The 14,362-nt window shown below is 33.9% G+C and overlaps 1 protein-coding gene across 6 annotated transcripts; it reads left to right on the forward strand.

Annotated features, from left to right (window-relative positions):
- The first annotated feature begins 968 nt into the window (after window positions 1–968).
- Window positions 969–5,169, forward strand: LOC136206760 (pentatricopeptide repeat-containing protein At1g62930, chloroplastic-like). 6 transcript variants are annotated; one of them, XM_065997923.1, is made up of 4 exons: window positions 969–2,888; window positions 3,323–4,001; window positions 4,402–4,750; window positions 4,833–5,169. In XM_065997923.1, exon 1 carries the CDS (start codon window positions 1,111–1,113, stop codon window positions 2,767–2,769), a length of 1,659 nt encoding a protein of 552 aa, XP_065853995.1. In that variant the 5' UTR covers window positions 969–1,110; the 3' UTR covers window positions 2,770–2,888; window positions 3,323–4,001; window positions 4,402–4,750; window positions 4,833–5,169. The 6 variants fall into 6 exon arrangements, with proteins under 6 accessions (XP_065853995.1, XP_065853992.1, XP_065853991.1 ...); XM_065997920.1 differs by having other exon boundaries at window positions 3,323–3,412; window positions 3,705–4,001; window positions 4,402–5,169; XM_065997919.1 differs by having other exon boundaries at window positions 3,323–3,412; window positions 3,710–4,001; window positions 4,402–5,169.
- Window positions 5,170–14,362: the final 9,193 nt, after the last annotated feature.

Here is a 14,362-nt window from a genome sequence, read left to right on the forward strand (position 1 = left end):
CTAAGATATTTTGTACGAATACTACTATACTACGGTTTGACTGATAGCCGATTGATTCTTCGCCTTCCTCTTGTAACCAAAAAAAAAAAATCACTCTAATTCCATAAATACTTCATCAGCTTCAAAATAAATGGTTTTCTAGATTTTTTTTTAGGTTAATATATGACGTTTTGATTTTATTCATATACACTAATAAATTTTTACTAAATATATCCTTATTTAAATTACTTTACATAAAAGATAAATAATTCATTAGTTCCTACATTTTTACCTAACAATTCTTCGTATTTTAACAATATATTGTTTCGTCAGTTCAATCTCTTATAGAGGATATCGCTATCAGTAGGAAATGATGTAAATTTAATCATAACATTTCCAAGTGAAATCAATTTTAGCTTTGCGTTATCGAAATTTTGAAAAGACTGGTTTGACTATTATTTAATTGTCATATCAGACCTTTCAAACAAGCTTATTGTCTTTTCGGAAAAAACAAACAAACTTGTCGATAAATTGAAGCAGTTTCGTACATTTTTTTGTAACTATTAATAGCCTAATAAATATTTTAAACAGTTTGACAAATAAAAGCGTAATTAACTTATATGTAACAGATTAGTTTTTAGCATTTTAACATAATTTTTATAATTTTATTATATAATTTTATTAGTAATACACTAAATATTTAGATATAATTGATATTTGGAATCTCTGAAGTAACAATTAAATACCAGTCAAATTAATTTTTTTTGATAACATATGACTAAAATTGATCATACTTGAAAATATTAGTGCTAAATTACGGTTAAAGTTAAATTTACACTTTCTTTAAAAGTTTTTTATCCCATACTTTCCGCATGTTAAATTAAGATTTTAGAGGTTAGGGGCTGAATTGAGTGACAAATAGAAAAGCAAGGACTAAAAGACTCCAAATTGAAGTACAGGGGCCAATTAAACAAATATAACCCCAATTATACATTTTTCGGTTCGTCTCTGACTGATTCAGAAAAAATTCCCCAATTCCAAAACGCTAACACAGCATTTCAAATAAAAAACCCCAATTTTCTCCCTTTCTAATCTGGTGTCGTTAGGGGTTTATTGGCATTCAGATCCACAATGCTCGCCACCACCTCCAGACGCCTTCTTCTTTCTTCCTCTTCAGCTTCATCTCTCACTCTTTCTCCGTTGCATCAGATTACAGGTATCATTTCTCTCTTCCATACTTGTAATTCTGGCGCTGAGTTCAATGAAATTGTCTCCTCCTTTGATAAGCTTCTTCGCACGAAGCCCCGCCCTTCCGTCATTGAGTTCAACAAATTGTTGTCTGCACTCGTTAGGATGAAACATTTTCAGACTGCCATTTCTTTGTCCAAGCAGATGGAATTGGTTAGAATTAAACCAGATGTTTGTCATTTGAACATCTTGATTAATTGCTTCTGCCATTTAGAGCAATTGAATTTTGGATTTTCCATTTTGGCCAAAATTTACAAGCTTGGTTGTCAGCATGACATTGTATCTTTTAATACTTTGATTGATGGGTTATGTAGAGAAGGTAGAATTGACTCTGCAGTAGATTTTTTTGATAAAATAGTGGCTATGGGTCATCAACCTAATGTGCGTACTTATACTATGATTGTGAATTGGCTATGTAAAATTGGAAATTTGCATGGGGCTATATCTTTGCTTGAAAGAATGGCTGAGAAAGGTTGCGAGCCTAATGTGGTCACTTATAGTTCTATAATTGATGGACTTTGCAAGAATAACTTAGTTAGTGAAGCTTTTGAACTCTTCACACAGATTAAGAATCGAGGCCTTTCTATTGATGTTATTACTTATAGCTCTCTAATTCATGGTATGTTCTTTTTGAGTAAGTGGAAGGAAGCTTTGGCATTGTTCATTGAAATGTTGAGTAAGAATATAGAACCAACTATAGTTACTTTTAACATATTGGTTGATGGACTTTGCAAGGAAGGATTGATAGTAGAAGCTGAATGTATAGTTGGAAAAATGATTCAAAAGGGTGTTGAACCCGATGTTGTTACTTACAGTTCATTAATGGATGCATATGGTTTACATGGGCGAATGTGTCTTGTTAGAAAAGTGTTCGATGTGATGATAAGAAAGGGTTGCAATCCTAATGTGCATACTTATAGCATATTGATTAATTGGTATTGTAAGAAGACAATGATTTGTGAGGCAAAACAACTTTTTTATGAAATGCTTTGTAAGAGTTTAATTCCTAATAATTGTACCTATAATTCTCTTATTTGGGGCTTATGCCACGTAAGAAGCCCTTGGGAAGCCATGGAGTTTTTTAAGGAGTGGTGTGCAAGTGGCTTTATTCCGGATATAGTAACTTACTCAATTTTGCTACATGGCTTTTGTAAATATGGATATCTCGATGTTGCATTTTATTTATTTCATGAAATGCAAGTCAACAAGTTGAAGCCCAATATGTTTATCTATAATATCCTCATTGATGGCATCTCCAAAGCTCGGAGGCTCAAAGATGTTAAGAATTTGTTATCTAGACTTTCTGTTGATGGGTTGCTGCCTACTATATACACATTTAATATAATAATCAATGGACTTATCAGAGAAGGATACATGGATAAAGCATATAACGTCTTCAGAGAAATGAAAAAGGGTGGTTGCTCGCCGGATAGTTGCACTTACAATACTATTATCCATGGATTTCTCCGACGTAAGGATCTATCAAGGGCAACTGAACTTATTCGCGAGATGTGTGACAAGGGTTTCTCTAACACCACATAGCGTTGGTAATGAAGAATGATGCCATTCTGAAATTACTATAATATTGTCTTGATGGGTATGCAGATGAAAAGATGAATTGACATTTTCATATATTGCAACGCAATGGCTGAACCTCAGAGGTTAGTAGCTTTTTCAAAATATTATACGTATACATATTCGTATTTGATTTTGTTTATTTAACTCAGCAGATATGGATGTTAAAAGTCCAAATGTAATGGTTTCAGCGTATAGTTTTTTTAGGGTGGTTTTGTTGTGTAGGTTTTTGTGTTGTGTTGGGCAATGTTTGAACATATACTGTTGAATCAAAACAATTATGAAGTTGATGCATGATCCTTTTACATAGCCTAATAATTCGTAAAAGTTTAATCCCTTTCCAACCGTCAAAACTTTTATGTTACCCCTTTGAAAATCGGTTGTATTCTTTTATTCCACATTTCTTTCTCAGCAGTCAAAACTTGCTAGTAATTGGTTACATTTGATCTTATTATATAGCCAGTTATATATTTTAGTTAATTCTTTTTTCTTTTTTTCTTTCTTTTTTTCTCCTTCTCAGGGCAATTCGTACTTTTAGTAACTGCTGACCCTGAGGGGATTGTTGCTACACAACATGTTCCTGAGAGGCAGTACATCATATTCAACACAGGTAATAGATTCATATAAGTCATGCACCTGGGGTTATTGTCACTTGCTAACCTGTTTAAGCTAACCTGTCTCTCAATTATATTGTAATTTAAACTTTAAAATGCAATCTCTACTTTTTTCTTTAAATCTTTAGCTCTTATAAAATTTAAAATGCAATCTCTACTGTTTCAGATGACATTTTTCCTTTTCTCTTTTGCTTTGTTTTTTCATATTATCTGAAAAAGATTGCACCACCAAAACACTTATTTCTTTCTTTTTTTTTTCTAAATTTGCCCCTAACAATTTTGGAGAAGAACAGATATAGCCCCAACGTGGAGCAATTTTGAGCCGCAGCAGTGACGGAGTGAGCCTTCTGCCAGCAATTTTGAGCTGCAGCAGTGACGGAGTGAGCATTTTGACTAGTTGGAGTGCAAAAAATAAATCCAACCTATATAGGTTGGGCTTAAAGTTTTATTGGCCCCTTCCCAAGACAAAACAACATCGTTTTGGCCTAGGTTGAGGCAAATAAATAAATGAAATGCACAACCCTTTATTTGTTGGGGTGGTTTTCGACGACTCCCAGTGCCCCCTGCCTCCACCCTTGAGCTTAGGTAAGAGTCTCGTTTTATTAGTTTTGTCACCTGAGGCCAAAATTGCTCTATGTATCGTTTTCTTGCACCATATGTGAGGAATAAAATACCAAAGAATCCTTGAAAGATTGCATAAATTATAGATTTGGTGCATTTTACTGGTGGCACTAAGCTCCAAAAATGTATGATCTGACCTGAAATTAGTTGTAGATGGTGATTTAGTGGTTGTCTGATTTCAAGTAGCGTACATACACCATAAAGAAATCAAAGCTGCAGAGAGTATCATGATGATCATAATAAAGTGCTGAATGAAGCTAATATGTAGCATTGTGTGCATGGATTGAACCTCTGCATTCTCATACTCATATATATTCCTATTGAAAAGGATTTCTGGTTTTCTTTTGCTATATATCTTTTGCAGAACCTTGAGCAAGCCATTTTTGTAGGACTAGATGATGGTGCGGATGATGTCAAGGAATCAGCTATGGAAGACATGAGGTCAGTGATGATCTGAATTGACAAAAGTGGTGAGGGGATCTATGTTCAAGCTTCAGCCCTTGGGTCGTTAGAAGCACTCGTGGAGTTTCTGAAGTCACCGGCATTAAAAATTCCTGTCAGTGGCATAGGCATAGGCATAGGCATAGGCCCAATACACAAAAAGGACGTTATGAAGGCTAGTGCAATGTTTGAGAAGAAAAAAAGAGTATGCACTATCTTGGCATTTGATGTCAAAGCGACACAAGAGGCTCGGGAACTCGCAGATGATCTAGGTGTGAAGATTTTTATTGCGGACTTATTTTATCAAATGACAAATGATGAATTCTTTGTTATAGGAATGCTCCCTTTTTACAGGTTGGGACTCCAATTTGTGTTCCGAAAAGAGATTTTATTGACATTGGCCAGCTTTTATCCATTGAGAATAACCGTAAGTCTGTTGATTATGCCAAGAAGGGCGAAAAAATGTTTGGCAGGAGGCATTTTGAGTTAGAGGATTCACTTGTTAGCCTAGCCGCGTTACGAGAGACTCGATTGATATCCTTAAAGCCAAACATTGGGCGAGTTTGATTATATCTAGACCATAGTCATCAAGCATGTAATATGGTTAAATTAGATGTATATGATAATGTATTTATTTGCCTCATGTAATACTTCTGTGTTGTTTCAAAAGTAAAATTATTTTCTTGTGTTATATTGTGCTTATTATACATCATTATAGTAGATTTGTAGGATATGTTGAGTTTAACCAAATCAGCATTATTTAATTCTCATTTCAACCAGAAATAGTACAAATTCTTTTTTATTTATGTTAAAGACACTTTTCAAGAAATAAACTTGGAGTGCTATAATCATTTCAATATTTTGAAACAGATTGTTTCAACATCTACAGTCTACTAGTCTACTGATAGTTATTTGGGACAGAAACGAGTCAAACAACTACCATTTCGTTCCAAAAAGCTAAACCAAGCATCACTTAATTTATTAGTTCAATAGTGTATATATCAGAGCTTCAAAAATCATTCTTGACGTTTCTTTGAGCCTATACTCTTCACGTGTGGCAACGAAAGACATTATTGGTCACATGTTATTCCACAGCAACAAAAGCACTTTCTTTTACCGTTTCGCTTGGAAAAGTAGCAGCAGTTAAATTTAGGGAAAAGTACAAAAATAAACCTTGTGGTTTGGCCAATTTTCGAACTGCACCCATGTGGTTTAAAAGTTTGCAAAGTGGTACCATGTACTTCATTCCGTTAGCAAACACATACAAAATTGACTAACAAAAGTCAAAGGAAAAAGAGTTAATTTGGTCCTTATATTTATTTATTTTATTAATTAAACCCTCTTATTATCTAATTATCACAAACAAACTCCAAAATAAAAAATAAAAATCAAATATACCCTCTTCTCCATCTCGCTTTAATTTCTTATTTTTCTTCTTCTCTTCTCTCTCTTAATTTCTCTCTCTAAAACCTCTCTTATTCCCATCATCTTCCTCTTCTCCATTATCCCTTTCTTCATCTCATCATCCGCAACCTCCTCTCCTCTATACAGATTCTTAATCCCGGTGCACTCAAGGACCTGAATGAAACCCAAATCAGATTTTTATCATACATATGACAAATTATAATTAATCAACTACAAAAACAGAGATTTCAATGTAAAATAAGCCCAAACTAGCATCATTTAGATCTAAACGTAACAGTGCCAATGTTATCTCTTCTACTTGTGAGGTTTGATCCTTTGGTCCTGTATGAATGGTGTAGGAAGCCTGTGACTTATTATTTTTTCATAGAACACAACTAACATACTCTACGTTGAGTTAATTCACCCCTTGACCCATAGGATTTCGGTGCTTTAAGAAGCCCCCTTTCCTCGAATTGCAAAAAGACCTCGATCTAGGAAAAAGAAAATGCTTGAATCCCACTTGCTAAATTTAATTTTGGCAAATAATCAAGTTGAGTCATGCTCAACTTCAAATATTACAATAGAAAATCAGAAGCTCAATTAGACCATCCTTCTCTGCTCCTACCATTTCCCAAATTAATTTATAAAAATTCTGCCCAGTGCAATAGAACTTCCAACAGAGATTTCAATGTAAAATAAATAACAGTGCCAATCAGTGGCGAATACAGGATTACTCGGTTGGAGGGGAGGGGAGGGGGCGATTTTACACGTGCGTTTGTAAAAAAAAAAATTTGCTAAATCGAACTTGCTTTTTTTTTTTTTTTTTGGTATATAAACCTTGGCGCAACCATAAAACGTTGTTGTCCTGTGACCGCAGGTCACGGGTTCGAGTCTTAGGAGCGGCCTCTTGCCAAAAAATTGGCAAGGGAAGGCTTGCCCCAGTACACCCTTGTGGTGGGACCCCTCTCCGGACCCTCGCTTAGCGGGGACGCGTAGTGCACTGGGCCGCCCTTTATATATGAATGTTATAATTTGAATGGTCAAGAACTAATTTTAAGTACTAATGTACAATTTCTCAAAATTAAGCTAGGTCTCGTTTAATAGTCCTAACATATAAAAAAAATTGGATTTAAGGAGGGTTGGACATGTAAAAAAATTTAAAAATTAGATTTCAGATGGCCTACCAGGCAAAAAAAAAAATAATTTGGATTTAAGGAGATCTAAGAGCCCAAAAAAAATAGAAATTTGGATTTATGGAGGCCTAACAGGCCAAAAAAGTTAGAAATTTGGATTTAGAAACATGGCAAAAAATTAGAAATTTGGATTTAGCTAAAAAAAAATTAGAAATTTGGATTTAGGGAGTACCTAATAGATCTAAGTGTTTTTAAACATCTCATCTACCTTTAAACAATGAAATATTACTATATAGAATTTATATAGACTAATATTAGGGAGGGCGAAACTACTCGTAACCATGATGGTTCCGGCGGCCGGAGGCCCTCCCTGTCTCCGCCCCTGGTGCCAATGGACTCTAACGCCAAACAAAAATTCCATAACTTGATACTACTAATTCTCCTGTATTTCAGTTTTGGCCTCTGTAATTTAACAAATATTTCTACTTTTGTGCATGGTTACACAATCATAAAAAAATAGTTTAACCGTCTAGCGCTCAACAATCTATAGATGTGACATCCCTTGCTTTAAATTCTACTTCATCTATCTACATACTACACTCTACAATCTACTCACTTAACTTCCTGAATGTCTCATGAGCTCTATAGAACTCTGCTTTTATAGACAGCAACTGCTAAGAATTTGTTCTACAAACAAATATATGTAAAAATACTATATGCTGAAACCATTACATTTTAAATTTTATGGTTCAAATGATGTATGTTTTCACATGCAGGTCTAGAGAAAAGTGAAATAATTACTCAAATAAATGTAAAAGGATAAGGCAGCAACTTCCTATCTGCTGAGTTCAAAAAAACAAAATTAAATATGAATAAGTTGAGTATTTTGAAAAGGCTACTAACCTCTCAAGGTGTCAGTTCATCTTTTCTTCTGCATACCCATCAAGACAATGTTACAGTAATTTCAGAATTGCATCATTCTCCACTACCAACGCAAATGTGGTGTTATCTGCAGAGAAGCCCTTGTCACGCATCTCGCGAATAAGTTCTGTTGCCCTTGATAGATCCTTAAGTCAGAGAAATCCATGGATAATAATAAGTGCCACTATCTGGCGAACAACCATACTTTTTCATTTCTCTGAAGACTTTATATGCTCTATCCATGAATCCTTCTCTGATAAGTCCACCGATTATTATATTAAACGTGGGAATAGTAGGCTGCAACCCATCAATAGAAAGTTTAGACAACAATTTCTTCACATCCTTGAGCCTCCCGGTTTTGAACATGCCATCAATGAGGATATTATATATAAACATATTGGGCTTCAACTTGTTCACTTGCATTTCATGAAATAAATATAACGCAACATCAAGATGTCCGTGTTCACAAAAGCCATGTAGCAAAATTGAGTAAGTTACTGCATTTGGAATATAGCCACTTGCACACGACTCCTTAAAAAACTTCAAGGCTTCCCAAGGGCTTCTTGTATGGCATAAGCCTCATATAAGAGAACTATAGGTATAATGGTCAGGAATCAAATTTTTACGAAGCATTTCATAAAAAAATTACTTTGCCTCACAAATCATTCTCTTCTTACAGTACCAATTAATCAAGATGCTATAAGTATGCACATTAGGATTGCAGCCCTTTCTCATCATCACATCAAACACATTTCTAACTAGATGCATTTTGCCGTGTAGACCATATCCATCCATTAATGAACTGTAAGTAACAACATTAGGTTCAACACCCTTTTGAATCATTATTCCAACAATAGATTCAGCTTTTACTATTAGTCCTTCCTTGCAAAGTCCATCAACCAATATGCTAAAAGTAACTACACTTGGTGTTATATTGTTACTCAACATTTGGATGAATAATGCCAAAGCTTCCTTCCACTTACTCAAAGTGAACATGCCATGAATTAAAGAAGTATAAGTGACCACATTAGACAAAATACCTTGACTCTTAATTTTTGTGAAAAGATTAAACGATTCACTAATTGAGTTATACTTGCAAAGTCCATCAATTATAGAAGTATAAGTGACCACATTAGGCTCACAACCTTTCTCTTCCATTCTTTTGAGCAAACCCATAGCCACATGCAACTTTCCAATTTTACATAGACCATTCAGAATCACATATTTTAAGTAGGCACATTAGGTTGATAACCAATAGAATTTTAGTATCTCTACATAACCCATCAATCAAAGTAGTGAAGGTTATAATGTCAGGATGAAAACCAAGCTTCAAAATTGTAGCAAGAATAGAAAACCCCAAATCCACACGCTGTAAGTGGCAGAAGCAATTAATTAAGATGCTACAAGTATAAACATCGGACTTAATACTCACCAATTCCATCTGCTTGCACAAAGAAATGACAGTCTGAAACTGTTTCATCCTAACCAGTGAAGACAACAATTTATTGAACTCGATTACAGAAGGTCGGGGTCTTGTACGAAGAAGCGTATCAAAGGAAGAGACAACTTGATTGAAGTCAGTGGCCGAATGATGAGTATGGAGGGGAGAAATGATAGCTGTAATCTGATGAAATGGAGAAGGAATCAGAGATGAAGGTGAAGAGTAAGAAAGAAGAAGGCGTCTGGTGGTGGTGGTGGTAGTAAGCATTGTGGATCTGAATGCCAAATCCCTAACGACAGCAGATCAGAAAGGGAGAAAATTAGTGATTTTGATTTCAAATCCTAAGCTTATAAAAAATGTTACACCTCTTTTATTAGCCAGTTTTATTTTAACATTAAATCACTTATTTCTAACAAAGCATTTATTGAAAAAAAAAAAAAATACCAATTGTTGGTTGGGGCAGTGGTAGCATGGGGCTGTGTTTGGTAGGGAGGTCTCAGGATCGATCCCCCACAACGACGATTGGGAGGTATTTAAATACTCTAATCCTTAGACCCGCCCCGAATTCGGATTAGTCGACCAATGTGGTTCGGAGTACCAGATGGTTTAACCAAAAAAAGAAAGAAAGAAAAAAAAAAGAAAAACAAGACATTTATATTTATTTTACTCGGTAAACAATTATAAGATATTGTACCTTGTATTATAGTCCTTTGACTTAATTCAATTGTTAAATGAGATAAAATAAAATTTAAATAACAAAATTATTATTTATTGTATGTTTGAATAATAAATTTAAATTAGTGACAATAATATAGAAATTATAGTCGGTTTCATTATAAGAAAATTATGATATTTATGTGATTTTAAGTCGGCTTACCAATCAACTGACCCGCTTCTTCCCCCTATCCTTTTTATTAGACCGGTACACTAATACCAAGCCAATCTCGATAAAAAGATAAAGACAGCGCGTGCCACACATGATCCCTTTTGAGTTCGTTTGCGGCTTCCTCTTTATTCAATTCTTTCTTCTCATTAGAACTTATATTTACTATTTTGATTAAGTAAGGTTATGCTACAAGGGCAAAGGAGGATATCGGGTTTATAGACTAGCTAGCAAATAAGCTAGTGGAAGTGGGAGTTGCTTTTCTTTTAATGGCGAGCCAATTACATGACTGATTCTCTCTCATCCTGTCGAAGCCCTGCCAGTTAAGTTTATTACCTCTTAATATACTTGACTTGATATATTATAGGAAAAAAACTTATTGAGGATGAATATATAGTTTTAGTGCTAGAGGCTTCTATTTCCAGTCTTGCAGTCCTAAGGGAAGCTCCCGCATTGAATTTAGCGAAAAAACATATCTAATCTAGTTTCTTATCTTCGCCCATCTAATGCTTCTTTTCAAGCCAAGTGTAGTTGTGTTCCATGGCAGCCTGCTCTAGTACAGTCTTCGTAAGAGTTTCAATTAAATGACTATTTCGTCTAACTAATAGTCATTTTCTAGATCAATTTCCCTCTAGGTTGTTACACTTTCTGTTCAAAGGTAAGCCCTTCAAATTGGAGTGGTAGGTTACCTAGGTGGGGTTACCGGCCAGTTATAAAGCAGGATTATTAGCAGGAAGTAAAATCCCGTGATCAAGCATAGTTTGTGAAAGTGGGATCTTTTTTTCCCACTTTAGCTCAGTTGCATTGTGAACCTTGAAGAATCTCTGGTAGAGGCCTCGTGCAATACCGCAAACACCAACCCTCTTGAGTTCACAGCTGATTTTGCTTGTCTCCGAATCAGCTGTAGAAGATACGTCTCCCTCTAGACTTCTCGTGCAAACGGGCAGTCCCAAAACAAGTGTCACGAGTCTTCAACGTCGCCATTACAGAGGATCTACAGGGATACCATGATGTTGTAGCTTGACTCGCATCGGCAGACAGTTATGACACGCCCTCCACACAAAATACCTCACTTTAAATTATCGAGAAACACAGTGGCTTCAGTCTTTAGCACGATCTCGGCAGCTAAGGAAATTCTATTTGATTGGACTCGGATACATCAGATTCGAAGCACTAAAACAGGGGTTGTCCAGCAACAAGTCCTTCGTGTGCTTTATGGTATGTTCGCTAGATGGCTCGGTAAATGCAATATCGATGCAACAACATTTCCATCGCATGGCCATGCCGGCATTAGTGCGGTATTTCGCAATGCCTCTGGCATATACATAACATTTTTTAAATTAGTGGCAATAATATAGAAATTATAATAGGTTTCATTATAAGGAAATTATGATATTTATGTGATTCAAAAATAGAGAAGAATGATTAAAAATATAAAGCCATATATAAAACTCAAAGAGAAAATTTAATTTAAACAACAACAACAACGTTTACCATTACGCCAAGGCTCGCCCTCTCAAACCTTATCAACATAGCAATTCAAAAATAAATACAACAAAAATCTCTATTACATTAATCTCTAATAGATGGAATACATTATGGATTTCTTTTCTTTATGGATTTACAAGTAAATTACAATCAAAATTTTAAGTTCCATCGTATTATAATTATTAGTAATTCAAACTTGTAACTTAAAAAAAAAAATGACAGGATATACTTTTATAGATTTTTCCTTTTCAGTGTGGACAGTTACATTTAAAATAAATAGAACAAAAATCTCTAAAACATTAGTCATATAATGAGATTTATTTCATTTCTTTTTAAATACTCTGTTTAATTTACCCTTTATATAAACACTACATTCATCCCATTTCTATTCACAATTTTTTTTTTAATTTTCTTTTACCAATAATCAGTCATATCTGCTAGGTTTGATTCATCTATCATATCTACATAATCATGAGTGAAAACAAATCTAAAATTCATAAATCAAGTTCATAAGACTTCCTTGATTTGAACCTCTCTAGCGAGAACTCGATACACGGATCGAAACTAGAACTCAATCTGCATAGCCCTATGGATAGTGATTCATCTCATGCTAATGAGATGAAACTCATGGGCATAGGAAGCAACCAATCAACCCCTCTAGGTTTTTTCACGCAAGTTTTGTGAGAGAAAATTCTTGATATCTCAAGATCTCGTTGGTCACCAAAATGCCCATAAACAAAAGCATACCCCAACAAAAAATATAATAAGGTATGAATTTAGGCCGTTTTGACGACTATCATCGATATTACTTTTATATGGATCACTTAATAAATCATTAGAGATAAATATGAAATCTTTAAGTCATAAAACGTCCTATTATCCAACGTTTACATCATCAATAAATTATTTTTATCGTCATGGCGGATTCTCGAGACAAATGATGTTGAGTTTCTCGCCATCTTCAATTGATAGCAAAAGGATTAAGAGTATGAATGTTATTAATGGCAAAGACTTAATAAAAACTGTATATTACAATTTTTAATCTATTTTAATGTAAAAACTATCTAGAAAACATGTTAAATCATATAAAAATTTAACCCTAATATATTAATTAATTTTTATATGAATATATTTATCGTTTCGACCATTAATAGTGAATTAAGTAATTAATTTTAGATAATAGTTGGATAATAAATATTTTTTTTTATAGTTTGTCGGATTTTTCAGTTCGAGATTTATGAGACGTCTAATAAGTGAATTCTCTCCCAATTAAAGTTTGTTGCTTATACTAAGACTCGGACTTGAAATCTCAACTTAAATAACTTGAGATCCTTAATCACTCAAACCAACCTTAATTGGTTCGATGATAAATATTTAATTATTCCTAATCTATATATAATATAAAACAGTAACGATGGAACTGAGGTGTCACTTCCTCCTTTTTTAGTGATAAAAAATTTAATATATTAATTTTAATTTTATTATATATATTTATCTATAAAAAGATTATTGTATCCGTACTATAATCTAAGAGTTCTACAGAATTTAAATTAATCCCTAAAATCTCTCTAATTCTCTACACATCTATCTATATATAATATAAAACAGTAACGATGGAACTGAGGTGTCACTTCCTCCTTTTTTAGTGATAAAAAATTTAATATATTAATTTTAATTTTATTATGTATATTTATCTATAAAAAGATTATTTTATCCCATATATTTAAGAGTACTACAGAATTTAAATTAATCCCTAAAATCTCTCTAATTTTCTATATATCTATATATAATATAAAACAGTAACGATGGAACTGAGGTGTCACTTCCTCCATGTGGTTTGATGTTGTTCCAAAAAAACCTCTGTGGTTTGTTATTACAAAAAAAAAGAACTGTGATTTGCGCCGTTACCCGAAAAACGGAAATTGGTTTAACACCGTTAAAGTGCTGACGTGGCACAGGGGCAAAATGGGAAAATCGATTTTTTTTTATTTTTTTATTTTTTTCCCTCTTCTCTCTCCTCCTTCTTCCTTCTCCCTCTTGTTCTTCATCTTCTTCTTCTTCTTCCTCCTCCTCCTCCTCCTCCTCCTCCTCCTCCTTCTTCTTCTTCTTCTTCTTCTTCTTCTTCTTCTTCCCTCCTCCATTGTTCTTCTTCTTCATCCCTCTTCTTCTTTCTTCTTTTTTTTTTCTTTTTTTTTTTTTAGTTTCGGAAATTTCCAGATTTCTGGATATTTTCAGATTTCTTCGAAAATCTGAAAATTTTCCAGATTTCTGGAAATTTCCAGAAATCTGAAAATCTGGAAAATTCAGCAAAATATGCATATTAATTTAAGTTAATTTCCCAGTATGTATATTTGACATATTTATTGAGTTTCATATATATGAAAAAGAAATTTAATTATTTAAACTCATTAAGGTTGGTAACTTTGATAGGTGAAATTTGGAATCCTCAGCAAAATGGCTGCAAATTTGGCATTTTACATCGATGAATCCACTGCTGAAAAATACTCAGAATTCTTGGCAGATTTACGAGTAATTTTGACAGTACGATATTACACGTTTGGAAATTTCAAGGTACTACTTATGGGCAATGAATTCGATGTTCAAGGAAAACATT

The sequence above is a fragment of the Euphorbia lathyris genome, chromosome 9 (assembly GCF_963576675.1).
Source record: "Euphorbia lathyris chromosome 9, ddEupLath1.1, whole genome shotgun sequence".
NCBI lineage: Eukaryota > Viridiplantae > Streptophyta > Magnoliopsida > Malpighiales > Euphorbiaceae > Euphorbia > Euphorbia lathyris.

Bases quoted from the DNA above. Each gene is read 5' to 3' on its own strand.
- LOC136206760 (XM_065997918.1), top strand. From the start codon at position 1,111: ATGCTCGCCACCACCTCCAGACGCCTTCTTCTTTCTTCCTCTTCAGCT.